Source organism: Varanus komodoensis, unplaced genomic scaffold (assembly GCF_004798865.1).
Source record: "Varanus komodoensis strain SLA01 unplaced genomic scaffold, ASM479886v1 scaffold7_1, whole genome shotgun sequence".
Taxonomy (NCBI): Eukaryota; Metazoa; Chordata; class Lepidosauria; order Squamata; family Varanidae; genus Varanus; species Varanus komodoensis.
This window is the reverse complement of record NW_025336479.1, coordinates 10,576,847-10,594,674: the sequence shown is the minus strand read 5'-3', so window position 1 is coordinate 10,594,674 and position 17,828 is coordinate 10,576,847. Positions and strand designations below refer to the sequence as shown.

General features: G+C 39.6%; 1 protein-coding gene across 7 annotated transcripts in view; it reads right to left on the bottom strand.

Annotated features, from left to right (window-relative positions):
• Nucleotides 1–17,828, bottom strand: part of WIZ (WIZ zinc finger) — a 73,667-nt gene that overhangs the window by 50,501 nt on the left and 5,338 nt on the right. For all 7 annotated transcript variants that reach the window (XM_044453620.1, XM_044453622.1, XM_044453623.1 and 4 more), the window contains exon 2: nt 10,716–11,166. In XM_044453620.1, the coding sequence (XP_044309555.1) occupies nt 10,716–11,094 (379 nt within the window). In that variant the 5' untranslated portion in view covers nt 11,095–11,166. The remainder of the gene's footprint in view (nt 1–10,715; nt 11,167–17,828) is intronic.

Sequence of the window (17,828 nt, the reverse complement as noted above, 5' to 3'; positions counted from 1 at the left end):
CTTCACCATAACTCAATTTTTAACCAATCAAAACAATTAAATCATAGGGAGCTTTCTTATACATGCAGCAATTTATATGCATCACACTTCAAACACATTTCCAAATTGTGTAATATATACTCTACTTTCTCAATAGAAAAACATTCCATTTTCATGAACAGTTTTAATAAAAGCTTTAATAAAAATTACCACCTATTCTTTGATATTTCTATGTTCTTTTCCACCATTATATTGTACCCAAAATGTGGTCCATTGATCTTTCACCATCCTGCAGTGTATGTCTCTCCTATACCTGAAAAATTATGTCATCTATTTAAACCTTTCTTATGATGAGTATATTGAAGAAAATTCAGTTAAGATTACATCATCACTTTTGGACCATTTTCCACTTTATAGCTGATCCTAAGTCCTTTACATTAACTGCCATGTTTTTATTTCTACCATTGAAATTTTTCATTATAAACCTATTTTTATGTCTTCTGTTCAAGCTTTTTTTGATTCTTTATTCCCATCCTCTCTCCTCAGGTTTCCCATGTGGGCATTTAATTAGTAAGTGTGATACAAGAACAACATCAAACAAATTCAGCCTCCCTTCTCTGCAGAGCTGCATGCTTCAGTGAATCATATTAGACTTATTTGCTCCTGACTGCAGAGAGGAATCCCATTACAGAGTATAATGGCTATATGTCATCCCATATATAGCCCCCACCTTTAGTCCGCACTATTATAATGTTCAAAAACAAGATAGCAAAAATAAGCTTTCAAGTTGTCCACAATTTCTAAAACCTATTTCAGAGGTCCTCAAACTTTTTGACTCAGCGGGGAATTTGAGAAGCTGCTGTGGGCATCACCACAAAAAGCTTAATCAGCAGATTGCCACTTTGATGTCTACCTCTTATGTCTAGGCTGATTTTAATAAGCAAAAACTTTTGTTTCCTGTCTACTGAATAACACAACTTCCCTTTAGTAAGGGACTGCTTAATTTAATTGCCTCTTCTCATATGAACCTACCTGGCACCTTAGATCTGCATCTGAGGCCCTTCTGAAGGAACTCTCTCCTCAGGAAATAAGGAGGGTGGTAACATGAAGAAGGGCCTTTTCTGCAGTGGCATCCCAACTCTGGAACAAGCTTCCCAGAGAGGTCTGCCTGGCACCTTCCTCACAGTCTTTTAGATGCCAAGTAAAAACCTTTTTATTTTGATGGTATTTTAACCGTTAGCTTCTTTTAAGTAGCATTTTAACTATGGGTATGTCATTACTGTGATGCATCTTATATTGGTTTTAATGCTTTTTATTAGTAATTGTTGCTTTGTCTTGTATTTTAAACTGTATTTTATTCTATTTTGTATTTTATCTTGTAGGTATAACCTGCCCAGGGAGCCATATGGCTACTAGGGTGGGTTAGAAATTTAATATAAATAAATAATAATTTGGATAATTGCTGGGTTTTTATAATATGGCTAATGTGTCTTTTACACATTTCTTTTGGCAATGGCCATAGGTGCTTCTTTTTGGCAGATAAATTTTGTACTGGAACAATCCTTAATATTTGCTGGTATATACGCTCTCTTAAATTATTTGCCAGCTACATGGAAATTAAAAAATGGTCAGTATAAACAGATTTCCTGCAGCCTTTTGCCAATTTAAACGCTGATATTACAAAATTGGAACATGCACCTCCTATAATGCAATGGATTGAAGACCTTAAAATACTTCAATGGATGGCATATGGATGCCAGCTTCAAATACTTTGGTTATTTCTTTGGATATTTAGTCAACTTTAACTGAAGCCTTTGCATAATTACTAGACAACTCTATGCATTTCATATCTATTCAGTGCTATGGATCTATACAAAACCAGGTGTGTATAATAAAACACTTTTACGTTTCACTGGTGCCAGCATCACAATGGGAACTCCTTCATGGGTGAGTTGGAAATGCCAGGGGTGCTGCATAGGGAACCCTGGCCTATCCTGAAAACTTGTGTAGTCCGTCTGATTGATTTCTTACCAGACTTGTTTTGCCAAAGGGTTTCTGTTTTTTGTCGACTGCAGGCTCACCCTTTCACTTGATGCATTATCATGGCAACTACAGTGACTTTATCCTCCTCTTCTGCACTTACTAATAGTTCTCCAGAATCTAAATTCATGTGCATCAAGAACACCTGCTTCCCAATGGGTAGTTATTAGTGTAGGCAAGGGGCTACACTTATTTATTGTGCAACAGGAAAACAAAACTGAATAAAAGATCTAAATATTATAACTTTTGAATGGGGTTAACAGTTCCAGGTTATTACTATAGTCATATCAACCAGCCACACTATGATTTTAAGGGGTGGGCTAGCAGCATGTTATTCTCCTTTTTCACAACTATTCCGTACTGTACCATAAATTTCTGCATTTCTTAAAGAGTTCCCTGGGCTCATTTCTTGGAAGAGTACATATCAGATCAATGTAATAAAACTTGCTTTTTGCTCCAAAATAGAAGGTAAGATCTTATTTATTTTGTGATATTTTGTGATCCGGGAGCGAGAGAGAGAGAGAGAGAGGGAGAGGGAGAGGGAGAGGGAGAGAGAGAGAGAGAGAGAGAGAGAGAGATCTTCTAGCATAGTATTCATTTTGTGGCCTTTGAAGCATACTATTTGCTGTCTCCTTTTATTATTTTCTAGTGTGGGTTTGCTCAGGGATTGGACAGCCTTGTGGTCCCATGCTAGCTCTACCCCGTGATTTTCTCTCTATTTGAAATCCTGGTGAAACCTGAATGAAAAGCAGCACTGGATTCGCCTGCAAGAGTTTTTGATACGGAAGGTGAAATTACTATGCTTGGTCAAGGTCTGATGTCTAAAGGTTTGGTGCCTAGGGGAACCTGGACTTTTTATATCAGCTAACACAATCACAAACTGAATTTTGAACTGCATACGTGTTCTTTTTCAACCGCACAGTTTTTCTTTTACAAATGAAACATTTTGTGTCTATTTGCATTCTGAAAGAGAACCTCATGAATAAACCCTTAAAATGGGGTGGGCAACTTCAGGGGGCCTGGATACCACTTTCCATTTCCTCTGGTGCAATCCTGCTGATGGTGCAGTGGCAGCAGTAAAAAAAATAAACCAAACCAACGAAACCCAAACCAGAAGTTTGACAAGATACATTTATCCTTTCTAAGGATCCATATGGGTTTGACACAGATCTTCCTTTGCCACCATGTGGGGCAATTTGAACTGTGTGGTACAGGGCTCTGTGTGATCCATCACTGCCTTAAGACACCAAAGGCTGTGTCGGTGCTTGATGAGATCCGAAAGGGGATGAGGAAAGGGACACAATGACTGGAGCAAAATCTGACAGATACGGCTAAAAATTTTAGTCAGAAACAGCAGGATGATGTTTATGAAGTAATTTACATAATTGATTTCTACCACCAAGAAAAAGGAGCAACTGAAAACCAATGTTTTAAATCAAATCTCCCATTTTGAATTATTATTTTTTTAATTAAGTAGTCAAATCGGGTACTACAACAAATAAAATATTCTTGTTTGAAACTAAATAGAACCTTATACCAAGTAGGAGAATACTCCCAAATTTTTGGTCACCGAGCCCATTGCCATTTATGTTCACAGAATACATCAGCTTAGACAACAAGAGACAGATTTCTGCTTGGATCATTCCATACATATGCAAGGATTTAACTGAGATCACTTACTTGAAAGCAATGTAATCCTATGTGCAATTAACTGGAACAAAGCCTGTTTTAAAAAATGGGATTCAGTCCCAAGTAAACATGTACTGTATTAGGTTATAAAAGTCCCAAAGTTTGCAAAAGCAAGGGATAGCAGTAAGGGCTTCTTTATATGAGGTGTTTATCCTGTGCTTCGTGGAGGCTTCTTCTTTTGTTTATTAGAGAGAAAGAAGACATATTTTATGTTTGCTTTTCCTTTCTCTGTCTTCCTATATGTTGTACTATACAACATGAGGTGACACTAAGGAATAGTGCGATTGCCAAATTACACAAGTCTTTACTCCAATTTGTTGCACCATTACAATTTACTACCTCATAATCCTCACTCTTAAAAAAATCCACGAAATGGCTTCAAAATATGGGAGAGACCCTGGAGGATGGATACAGCATGTAAAAGGCCCACTACAGTGGTACCTTGGCTCACAAACTTAATCCGTTCCACAACTCTGGTTGTGGTCCAAATTGGTTGTGACCCAAGTCAAATTTCCCCATAAGATTCAATTTAAATAAGGTTAATCTGTTCTGGCTCCTCCGAATGTGGTTGTGAGCCAGTTTTTGGTCGCAAGTCAAGTCAAATTTCCCCATAAGGTTCAATGTAAATAAGGTTAGTCTGTTCTGTAACTATTTTTTAAATCAGAAAAATTTGAAACAAAGTAACAAAGTCTGTACAGTACAGTGAAGAACACTAACCTAGGTTGGGGGGGAGGTCATTGTTTTGAGGGAGCGTCCCCCTCCATAAGGACATTGGGAAGATCTCTTTCAGGGGTTTCCTCTCTTCTTTTGTCTCTTAGCTGCCGGGTCCATTTTGGTGAAAAATCTGTCTATAGTCACTTGTTTTTTCCTGCGCTGCATAACCCTCAGGAAATGAGAGACCACATTATTGTTCACCAGATTCAACACTTTGTTTGTTACAGTTATGTTGGGGTGGTGCTTCTCAAAGAAATCCTGGCACTCATTCCATTTTTTCATAATGGATTGTATCACATCACTGCTCACCTCCTCCCTGTCTTCCTCTTCCTTGGTGGAATCCTCCTCAGCAAGTGCCTTCTGATGCTCACTCAGAAGTTCAGCAAGTTCCTCTGTCGTCAGCTCCTCTATGTCTTCCCTGCACGAACGCAACTGCGATCGTGGCCTTCTCCCCACTCGGGGTGGTGGGGGGGAGAGGGCCGCGATCGTGCTGGTGGTGGGGGGGAAGAGATTGCACCCGTCTTTCCTGCAGGAGCGCACGTCTTCTCTGCACGAACGCAACTGCGATCGTGGCCTCCCCCCCACTCAGCGGGGGTGGGGAGATGGCTGCGATCTTGGTTGCCACCCAATGCAGAGTTCGTGACCCAAGTCAAAATTTTCATGAAATTTTTGTTCGTGACCCGATTTGGTTGTGAACCAAGGCATTTGTGAGTAGAGGCACCACTGTAATTTCCCTGAGTGAAGGATCAGGAATATATAATAAACTCCTTGCAGAAAAGCCCTTAGTGTTCAGAACAGTGTTTCTCTGAGAAATGGAAGTAAGTGTCCACACTGCCTGGTTAATAAAAGCATAGATATCCATGATTTGAACTCGCATACATTGCAGATCTTGCGTAGCTGGAGAGCACAGGGCAGTATGTAAGATTAGTCCTTGGGTTCAGTGCATGATCCTGGTACGATACAGCTGTGACATCTCCTGGTTCTACAGACTTGATGATATGCTAGTTTCTTTGTCCAGCAGGAAAACCACCCTACAGTACACAACTTACTGTATGGATTACACTGCTTTACTTAGAAGTATTATGTATTTTTAAGCTATTGTTTTAAAGTATTTTAAACTCTTTTACTCAGCACTTTATTTTACCTGTAATAGCAGGAAAATATTTCCCCCAGCAGAAGAAACAACTTGCTATTTTTTCTTCCTCCTGCAGTCCTCACTGCCAGCCCCCCCCCACCCCCAATTCCAAAAAATCACTCTACCCTCCATAGCAGATTTTCAGGGGACATCGAGAGCGGGAACAGGGGAGGTGGGAGAAACTGACAGAAATCACATCCTCCCTGTATCATCAGCAGCAGACAAGCTTTGCTGGATTACAGCCTCCTGCAGATGGAACAAATATTTCCATCTGTAGGAAACAAATGTTGGATCCAACCTAGTGTTTTTGATAAGTGGTCATAACTCAATTTTAAGACCTCTGTACAAGCTTAGTATGTTTGGAATGAATTCAGATTTCCTCTTAAAAGGACACAGTATAACTGATTTTTCATATGCTGACAAATTTGTATCTATTCCAGTGACAAGTCACTTTGCCTATCATATTCATAGGCACCACTGTGTGTTTTTAAATAATGAGACATACGAGATCAAATTGGTTATACTCACAACAAGAATTTAGAAACTCCCATGAAAGAGGCCATGATGCTACAGAAGTACTTCATTTGATGATTATTTTAATGAAGACCATTAGAAAAATATAATATGACCATACCAGCCACTAGGTTAGGGGGAAAACCAATACAAACAAAGTGTGACAAAGCTAAGGATGGGCACACTGAATTATTCTCTTCATGTTTCTGGCGATGCTAGGAGTTGTAGTCCACATTTGAGCGCACCAAGTTGGGAAGACTGCTGTAGTAACTAACCAGTCAAAATTCTGTGTTATGTATATTGTCACCTGTGAGGCATGCTACAGTTTCTTCTGTCAGCCCAAAAAGCTAGCAGCCACCTCTACAGCATACCTAAAAGTTTTACTAAGCAGAGAAAGGAAAGCAATAGTGATATAATAACAAGCACACAGATCTGCTTCTTGCAGGCCAACCATCTCTCAACAATAACATGTTTTCAGCTGCTTTATCTTCCCAGTGAAGGTTCCCTTTCCAGAAGTACTCTTCACCTCATACTTGCTCTCCTGGCTAATCATGCTAGTTCCCTGCCTACAATTTGCTGCTCAAAAGGCCCAGCTCATTACTCAAAAAGATGTAACATGCTCAAATTATTTCTCAGCAACAAGCTGAGATGTCATTTAACTTGCCAGGGCAGCAGGACTGGCTGCTATCTGGACTTTGGAATATTCACTTCTAAAACTGAAGCTGTGAAAATGAGTGAACTGCTATCAGAACAAAAAGTCAGTGGCATAACTTATTATGCTCCTGAGAGGCATATGGTGATTCAGGAGCAGAGAAAATTATAACCTCACCTATGCACAAAAACAGCTAATGTTCATGGACACTGTGAGAAAATGTCATGGCAATGAAATGTCAAAATTACTATGTCTAATATGAGTGGTTCAGTTTGTAATCCTAAACAATCCTTAGCTTGTGTGTGCAAACAGGGACAGGATTGTCCTTTCCTCACCCATCTTTGCACAAACCTTGGGTGACTGGTCAAGGATTCTCCAGTCTCCATAACAAAACTATTAACTATTCAAGCACTGGACCAAAGAGGAACTGTTTGCCTGACAGCACTATCTTGTGCTCAGCCTGGCAAAAGCAATCCAAAGGGCTTTCTGCATGCTCACGTCAAGTTGCCTCAAGCGCACTTAAGCCACTGAATGATATTCCTGCCAGTAGCTTCCTCAGAGACAATACTGCAATATCCCACCCACATCTCAAACAAAGGCAGTGAATAACCTTTGTGGCTGCGGATCACTTGTGAATTTTATAAATCTCACTAGATTTGTGCTCCAATGCCAGGCGGTGTGCAGTAAGGATATTTTGTACAATAGCTGCAAACAAATGAGATCTAGTCTCTGACACATTGTTCGGCACCATACAAATTGCAGTTTTATCTAAAAGAAGAACAAGTTTCAAGCCCTTCAGGCTGTGAAGACACAACTGAAACTGTGCAGGTGATGCCTGATAAAATCTCACAAGAAAATAAGAAGTGCCCTGCTGGATCAGACATGCAGTCCAGCATTCTGCTCATATAGTGGCCACCCAACTGCCTACAAGATCCCTCGAGCAGGACAGAACTGCAACAACAAATGGTGTGTGTAGCCCTACTGCTCTGAGGTAGCACATAGCCATAACGAATAGCGGCCATTGATAGACTTCTCCTTCATGAATTCCTCCATTCCCTTTTAAGGCTGTCCAAATTGGTGGCCACTGTAGAAATGAATTCTATACCTTAACTATGTGTTATCTTGGTGACAAACTACTTTCTTTTCTCAGTCTGGAATCTCCCACCCATCAGCTTCATGGGATGTCCATGGATTCTAGTATTACAAGAGAGGGAGAAAATGCCTCCTTATCTACTTTCTCCACAAACATGCACAATTCTGTACACCTTTAGCATGTCTCTCTTTACTTACCTTTACTCTAAGCTAAACAATCCCAAATATACTTTTATTCACATGGAAATTGTTGCAGCCTCTTGATAATTTTGGCTGCCCCTTTCTGTACTTTTTCCAACAAAAAATAACCTTATTTAGATGCAGTGATCAGAATTGTGCACAGCATATACACTGTGTTTACTAAGTCTGGCTGTACCATATGTGCATAAGAAAAATATGGTATGTGCAGTTTTATTTTCAATTATTCTCATCTAATTTCAATTCTTATTATTATGCCTAACATGGAACTTGCCTTTTTCACAGCAGCTGCACACTGGATTGACATTTTCATCAAGCTGTCCACCATAATCCCAAGATCTATTTCTTGGTTAGGTCAGACCCTATTAGCTGATACTGAAGTGGGGGGGGGGGGCAAAGTGTATTTCCTGACACTTACTTACACTGAACTTCATTTGCCATTGTGATGCCCATTCTCCCAATCTGAAAAGATCCTTTTGGATCTCCCCACAATCCCTTTTGGAGTCATTAGCCTGACCACTTCATTGCTCACTTCTAATTCCTAATTTTATGAACAAGTTGAAAACCACTGGTTCCTCCCCTCTGAAACCGCACTGTTTACAGCTCTACACAGAGATAATTTTTTATGTATTCCCACTCTCTGCTTTCTATTCTTTAAGCAACTGCTGATCCATAAGAGTCTCTCTCCTCTTATTCCAGGACTGTTAAGTTTGCTCAGGATTCTTTGAGAAGGGGCTCTTTCAAAAGCCTTTTGGAAGGCCAAGTAAATGATATCTATCTAATCATCCCTGTCCACATGTTTATTGGCACTCTCAAAAAATTCTAAAATGCTAGAGAGTCAGAACTTACCTTCATGGAAGTTATGTTAATTCTTTCTCAGCTGTGCTTGTCCTTCTATATGCTTACTAAAATTTATCTTTAATAATACTTTCAACCTAATTACCCAGAGCAGATGTTAAGCTAACCAGCTTGCAATTTCCTAGATCCCCCCAAGGATCTCAGAAATGATAGCAGAATTCAACATGAATTTAGTCATAAGGATTAGAAGTGTGTTGCTTCAATGCACTGCATAGCACTCTACCCTTCTTCTTGACTAGCAGAAGTAAAAGGAATAAGAGGAATAAGACAATCCAGGAAAATGTGTTGATTACATACACTTTGTAGAATCCAGCTTTTCTTGGCACACTAGTCATTTGAGCTGAATCAAGCAACTACGTACATACACGCAGGCACTCAGCTTCCAACAAATGAAATGGCTCACAAAACAACAGGCACAGTGGATGTCAAGATGTTATACTTCTCATCATTAACAACATCCAGTTAGTGCCTCTGACACATTCCACAGAATACTAATGGATGACACTATCTAGGGGCAATATTGTATTTTCCTTGTGTATTTCCCAGTACAAAATACTATACTTTGAGCAATCAGAAAATATCCCTGCAACCAAATTTTACACTATTGACATTTTATAGTATTCTCCGGAAATAGAGGGGAAAAAAAGCAGAATTCAATGGGTAGCACCATGCTGCTGTAGGAACTTGGAAATTTTTCTGTCCTAAACACATTTGGTACTTCCCTTTCACAAAGTCAGATTTATTTCATGCTTGCTCTTCATAAGTCTCTGCACTTAACATTTCTAAATTCTTCACTAAACTAAATAAGGAAAATTAGGGTAGATTCTCACACTTCTCTGTAGAAATGTTATGCAAAAAGAGATATAACAGAAATGTGTTGGCTCAAACTGTAATTTCTGCTTTGGACTTAGGTTTCACAGTCAAACACACCCAAAAATGACAAATCACATGAGGAGCAGAAAGCACGCTGCCTGTTGCAGTCTTTTCATTAAGACTTCCTTATATACATATATAAACACTCTCTTGCATGCTTGCTTGCTTGCTTGCATGCTTTCTCTCTCTCTCTCTCTCTCTCTCTCTCTCTCTCTCATATGTGTGTGTGTGTGTGTGTGTGTGTGTGTGTGTGTGTGTGTGTGAGAGAGAGAGAGAGAGAGAGAGAGAGAGAGAGAGAGAGAGAGAGAGATTTCTAATATCTATGGGATGCTTTCTCTTGCATAAAATCTCTTTCATGATTTCCCTTCTTGGAATGTGTCAGTGCATAGTGCTATAGACAATCCTCCAAGTTTTCGACAGAAAGCAGCAGCACTGTCAGATAAAACAAGCACAAATGGCTCAACAGCCATGTTTACTTGCACAGTCGGGATAGATAGATGGTCAGTCATCCAGAGCTCTTGAAGCCAAAGACTACTGTTGACACCTAAGTCTGAGAACAGAGGTGATACAGAAAAGTCTCCCATGCATAACTAATTCAGCAACCTTAGTGGCTAAGCTATCTGCTATGCACAACTTGAATCCAGAACATTGTCTATTATGTTGTCCTCAAAATAATTACTGTGCTGTTGAATTTTAAGGATTTTGATCCTGTTCCTCTTTGTCTCAAACAAACAAATTATAGGCCACTTTCCATATTATGCATACTTCCTATTTAGATCCAATTAGCAACAGCAGCATAACCACATTAGCTACTGCCAAACCATTCTCTAGGCTGATATGTAATCCCTTAAACAAAACTTTTATATTCTTCTCAAAGTCTTACCTGGCCTCTGCTTTATTCACCTTGAAGCAGGGTGTTAAAAGGCCTTGTCTTTGGAAAAAGAGCCTGTTATTGCAAAGCACAAACCTTACCTGTCATTTCACAGGCATCCAAAGCATCCTCTGGCTCTTGATGAGTGAATGAAGACAAAAAGCTGGAATCCTCCTTATGGCTACACATTTCAGTAATCACTTTCTCTTCTCTATTCATTGCTTCTAGTTTCTCTGAAGAAGTGGGGGGAGGCTCCTCAAGACTAATCCCCCCATTTTTTGATGCCCCCAACATAGCCACATTCTCCAGAGATGTTTTTGCATCTTGTAAAAAGGCAGCTGATCTCTCTTCACCTTTGGGGCATTCAAGGGCAGCAAGATCCTCTTTGTTTGACACTAGGGTCATTGGCACAGGTTTTTCTCCATCACCCTTGCGCTCTGTCTTCCCTTCTGATAAAGTAGTAGGAACAGCTTTCTCCATTCCCTGTGGATTCTGCTGTGTCAGTTTTACAAACTAGACATCAATGTTTTGGAACAATTACTGCCAGACAACCTGTAATGAAAAAGGTGTCAAAATGTCACACATTCGGAAGACCGAATTTCACACAAGCCCTCTTTGGGCATGTTGGTTAAGATTTAGTGCACTTAAAACTTCTAAAAATAGTTATTATAAACACTCAGGACTAATGCCTCCTACTTAGAGACAATGCCTACATTTAGAGAAAAACACAGTAAATCTTGTTATCAGACTAGCAGGAGTCAAGAAAATGAAAAATATTTTGCATGTCACTCTCAACCCATTGGTAATTCAGGTAAGTCCCTGGATATTCAATCTGCAATACAGATATCACAAGTGCTACAGACAAAAGAAAGTCACAGGGTGTCCAAACTGCAACAGAAGAGCATACAGACCAGGCTGAGTCTCAGTGCAAGCCTTGCACTTCCCTGCATTTCTAGCTGGCTTGTACCTTTGCAGGCATAAAAGTATTGTCCCTAGACATGGATTATATTGGGTTGTTTCACTGAATTATGTGAAATTTTAGTGCCAGCTACTATACCATTTCTTGGGCACAAAAGCTTCTTCTAGTAACATGCAAACAAAATAGCGAACCTCTTACAAAAGAAAGTTTAGTGTAATAAGTGGTAGAGTTAGTTGTGGGTTTGGACAATTCCTTCAAACTGGCATTGTCATGCTGGTCTGGATGGCATCCTAAATGACTTGACATTCATTATGCCAAGCCAAGGAACCAAAGGCATCTTTGATATATGAAAGCATATTTTGGCTTTCAGTTCTGGCATTTTGGCGCTAGCCTGGTAGATCTGCATGCAGGCGATGCTTAAGCTCCCTGATACTGAATCTACACTCAGTAACCATTCCATATGAATGAACTTGTCAAACAGACATTTTCCACAAAAAACTGAAATACCATACAATTGTCTGTTTTGGGAAATGCAGAAATATCTCCATTATTCCTCTGCCAGACCCTACCAGGCAAGTAACTTATAGACATATTGACAAGGGTAAATAAAATCATGTATCTAAATTAGCACTATATATAGGCACAAAGTTTAATGAAAACATTTCAGTCACATCTTACTTTCCCTAGAACTGTCCATATTATTTAAAAGTATGTATGTATGTATTATATCACACACAATTTTGTCTACTATACACTTCAAATCTGGGGTATCAATTCTAGAATTTGCTTACCCACACCTATCATCTACCCAAATAAATTAACTGTTAGTCTGACAAATGTCCTAGTTCAGTTGTTAATTTTAAGGGATTGGACAAAACACACACAGCAAATGTAAAATGTTTCTACAGTAGAGAATTTACTTTCATGTTCATGTTTTGCATTATGAAGTACCTAAATGTCCTTCTCAGCAAGTAATATGCATATGAAGCAGTACATGGCACCTATAGATATCTGCAATGGCTCTTGTGAAAGAATCCCCAATATGTACAGAATCACAGAATAGTAGTGTTGGAGGGGCCAGAGGGCCATCACATCCAACCCCCTGCTCAGTGAAGGATTCCAAGTTAAACCATCCCATAGGTGCTCAGTTGATCTTGAATGCCCCTAGTGTGAGAAAGCCCACAACCCCTGGGGATAATTGATTCCATTGCCATTCTGCTGTAACAACCAGGAATTTTTTCCTGATTTTTTCCAGAATCTGGCTTCCTGTAACTTGACCCTGTTATTCCATGTCCTGTACTCTGGGATGATCAAGAAGAGACAGTTTTTCAAGTACTTGTAGAGTGCTACCATATCTACCTCTGTCTTCTATTCTTAAGACTAAACATGCTCAGTTCTTTCAATCTTTCCTCATAGGGCTTTGTTTCCAGTGCCTGGACCATCCTTGTTACTCTCCTCTAAACCCTTTCCAGCTGTCTGCATCTTTCCTAAACTGTGGTGTCCAGAAAAGGACACACTATTCCAGATGAGACGTAACCAGTGCTGAGGAAAGGGGAACTAGTACTTCACCGGATTTAGAAGTGATATTTCTATTAATGTAGCCTAAAATATCATTAGCCATTTTTGCAGCCAGATCACATTCTTGACTCATGTTCAGTTTGTGAACTACAATTCCAAGATCCTTCTCACTAGCAGTATTGTTGAGCCAAGTATTCTTCATCTTGTAATGATACATTTGGTTTCTTCTTCCTAGGTACAAAACTTGGCATTTGTCCCTATTGAATTTCATTCTGTTATTTTCAGCCCAGCGCTCCAGCCTATCAAGATCATCTTGAATCTTCTTTCTGTCTTCCAGGATATTGGCTATCCCACTGAATTTTGTGACATCTGCAAATCTGATCATCATTCCCTGACTTCCTCATCCAAATTGTTAATAAAAATGTTGCAGAGCACAAGGCCCAGGACTGAATCCTGCAGTACCTCTCCCCAGTTTGAGAAGGTGCCATTGATGAGCACTCTTTGAGTCCGATTCTGTGGATCCACCTGATTGTTGTTCCATCTAGCCCACTTTTAGCTAGTTTGATAATCAGAATATCATGAGGCACTTTGTCAAAAGCTTTTTTAAAGTCAAGATAGATTATGTCAACAGCAATCCCACAGTCCATCAGGGAAGTTACATAATCAAACAATGGCAGGATTTGTTGGTTTCTAGTAATCACTGCATTGTTTTCAGGGTCTTTGCAGACTGCCTGCTTTAAAATCTGCTCCAGAATTTTCCTAGGGATTGATGTCAAACTGACTGGTCTGCAGTTCCCAGGTTTTTTTCCCATTTCTTGAAGGTGGGGACAACATTTGCCATCTCGTCCTTGGCACTTTTCCTGCCTTCCATGATTTCTCAAAGATAACAGACAGTGGTTCTGAGAGTTCTTCCACCAGCTCCTTTATGAGTCTAGGATGGCAGTCATTGAGCCCTGGAGATATGAACTCATTCAGCCCAATTAGATGATCCTTGACTATTTGCATATCAATGTTGGACTTCCATCCTGCTAGTTCAGCTTCTATTACCCCTTCATCAGGAAGGTCACAGATCTTTTGAGAGAAGACTGAGCCAAAGTAAGAACTGAACACTTCTGCCTTTTGTCATCTGTTATCATTTTGCCATCTACACTGAGTAGTTGAACCCTCATTTCTTTCCTCTGTCTTTTACTTTTGGACATATCAGAAGAAGGCTTTTTTATTGCTTTTAGCATCCCTCACTAGCCTCTGTTCATTCCTAGCTTTAGCCTTCCTGACACCATCCCTGCAATTCTGTGTTACCTGCTTGTATTTTTCCTTTGCAGCCTAGCCTTCCACTTCCTATACATGTCCTTTTTTGTTTTCAGATTATCTCTGAGTTTTTTGTGAAGGGCTTCTTCTCTCCTTGTTGTAATTATGCTTTTAGAATGTTCCAGGGAGTTTCTTCTTCATTTTCCCTTCCCTTAAGATTCTCCTCTTCTGCCTCAGCTTGCTGCTGTACTTCCAGCTTCTGTACTACTCTTAGCTGCTGCAGTTCCATCCCTCTGTCTAAAAACTCTTCTTCTTTTATTACCTTTATTACTCACTATTCTAGTGCTCTCACCTTTCTTCAACAGAACTACTGACTTGCATTTGTTGCACCTGTAAGCCATGGTGACCTCAAGCAGGAAAACAAACATTGCTTAGACACTGCAGGTTGTCACCACCACTGGGGAGCCTTCTCAGTCCATTCTTTCTATTACCTTTCTGATTCTAGCTTGCTGGGCCTGTTGTAACAACCAGTGGATTCTCCTGTCTTCCCTAAAAGTTGATATCCCAGTCCTATCAGTAAATAAGAGGGTGTTATAAGAAAGAAAACAAAGAGGAAAAACTCAGGGGGCAGAAAGTAAAAAGTTAGGGACCTCCCCCTTGACCTCTGCTGTCAAATTCTGCTGCCAAACTCCTGTTTGTTCACTCTGGTTGCTCACTGTCTGGGAGCTTGGTAGCCCACAGGTAATCCCAAGTTGTCTGCTTATATGCACATGGATTTGTCTACATTTTATTCAACAAATGCTTTTGTGTATACAAATGCATGCAACTTTTGAGCAATAGGCTTCAACAAAAGCAGAAAACAATCCAAATAAACATCTTTCTGAAGTTGGTATCTATATGCCACCCATTCATACACTGAAAGCACAGTATGCTTCTAAATCCATTGCATTATAGGAAATGAGCAATTCCTCATCCTTCCATAATCCATAATCCTTCCAATTTTGTAGTATTAGTATTTAAGCTGTCAAAAGTGTGCAGAGAATCCATTTCCCTTTCCATTTGTAATTTCTGATGAAGCAGACAAGTAATTTAAAGTATGTACATTAATATCCCAGTACAAAATTTAACTGTATAATAAATTTCTCCCCAGAAGAACCAGCTACTGGACACTGTTAAAGCACATGTTTAAAAGAAACATTAGTTCTATTGCAGCACCAGTAATAAGCCCAATTAGGCAACTCCTATTGGATGTTGCAGTGTCCAATAGACAGGCAACAAAACATTAGCTAAATAAGATGCAGCCTAAGATCCACAGACAGGACAGATAAATGGCAAAGTGATGATTCACTGATAAGGCATTTTGTGGTGGAGTTCACAGCAGTTTTTCAAATTTACAAATGTACCCATGCTTCCAAAAAGCCTGAAATAGATTGTCACCAATCTGCAGCCTTCAGAACTGCCCCCCTCCGGTGATAATGCATGCTATTTTGGGGCCTACGGTTAAGAGACTGATCCTACACATTTTCAGTTAAGACCAACTGGCTTAAATGGAAGGGCTTCTTACTTTCACAGAAGGCATTTAATCTCATATCAGTGGAAGTAAAGAAATCAAGGCAACATTGCCTACCCACCCCCTGACTGTATGCCCTCCTTCAGAGTACCTTCCATCCCATAAAGCAACTGGGGGGATGCAAGGAGTTGAAAAAGGAATATTGGTGAAAATCATTTCCCATCTTCCACTGGAAGGATAGTTCCACTGGCAGAAGGGAATTTAAGATCGTAGTCATTGAGTTTACTGGTATTTATTTGCAAGTTAACACAATCACAGCCCAGAATTCTAAATGTATAGCTTTTCCTTTTCTTTGAAGTTTCACTGTATCTATTGTTTTCTTCAAATTATGTGAGAAATTTAGTTAAGATTCAAGCCTGAAAGATAAAAATGGAAGTGTAAAGAGATTGCAGTAATGTTCCACAAACTTAAAAAAAAAAAAAACAAATTACAAATAACTGCAGACAAAATTATTGGCCACAGACTTGTGTAACCACCTCAAGATTTTTAGCATTCTTGGTTGGCTACACCTTTATTTTAGAATGTATTAGCAGGACAATTACAGGACAACCTGAAGATATATATTGCTTGATCTGCAGGTACTCAGAGCTGGCCTTATTAGATCCAGAATCTTCTCAGAAGAACCATGAGTTGGAATGGCCATTTGGAATGGAAGAAATGCTTCTATTTAACAGAGGGATGCGAGAACTAAGCATTGTATGTAAGCCAGAGCCAGGAGAAGAGCAACAAATGTAGCTACCACTAGGAGGAGACAGATTATAAAAAGTTATGTTAAATGTGGCTATGGCTGTCTGAATAAGCATATAGAACTGGTAGATGAGGGATGTAAGCTGAATACTGACAACAAAGGTTTGGCAAGCATTTTAGTCCAGGATGACACACTTGTTGAGCCTTTCTTCCATGCAAGCTGTTCCTGGATGACACACTCACCAGGCAAATCACAACAGTCTTTCTGAAATGCTTCCTCCCAATCTGTTATGCTGCATGTGCCAGGACTGACCTTGTAAATACCATTCGAGTTCACAAAGATGCTACCCGAGAACAGCAGCAATAAAGCCATGTCTATTCAAATACTTTCCTTGGAATCATTGCAATGATGCTAAGAGATTATTTAGTTCTCAGACTTCCTGTCCTGCCAGAGCTCTAGCATTCTCTCAGTTTTTTGGAAGTCTACCTCTGACAGTTGCACAGAGAGTGCTAGCCATAATTAACTGATGCACTGCCAGGACTCCCTCGACTTTTAGGTGCATTTTGCCAGAGGAAGGAGAATGAAATACCCAAGGAGGAAATTATCCTGACTACTACTGAATAATTAATTTATCTCAAATGGTAGTTATTAAAAGAGCTATAAGGGAAAATTTGCTGGTCCACCATATCCTTTTACAAGGAGAAGTCTAGAAATAGAAGATAGAAAACTTATCAGTCAAAAATGCCATAAGAACATAGAAGCAAAAAGAGAACCTCAATAGTTGCACATTCCTAAATGTGGAACATGAGCTCACAAATTAAGGCTATTATAGTCCTTGGAAGGCCCTCAAATGATCCAACATCAAATGCTACAGTGGTAAAGTTATAGCCACTTAAATGAAACTAACAGTGCAATCTATTCATGCTTACTCTGAAATAAGTGCCACTGTATTTACTATCAGAAAAGTGTGCACAGAACAGCAACCTAAGACAAACCAACCAACCACAGGCCTGCCTGCAGTACCCCAACCAAAGTTATATGCACATTGCTTCCTAGTTAGTAGACACAATCCTGTACGTAAGGAATTTCACTGGCTTATCAAGCAGTTGCAAAGAGCATCCGACAAAATTTATTTCATGCTATCTACATACATGGTGACAAAGTAGTTACAACACCATCCATGTTTATGGTGATTCACAAAGATAATTTAACAGGAAAGACATATCCCAACCCCAAGGAGCTTTCAATTTAAATTTCAACAATACAGTATG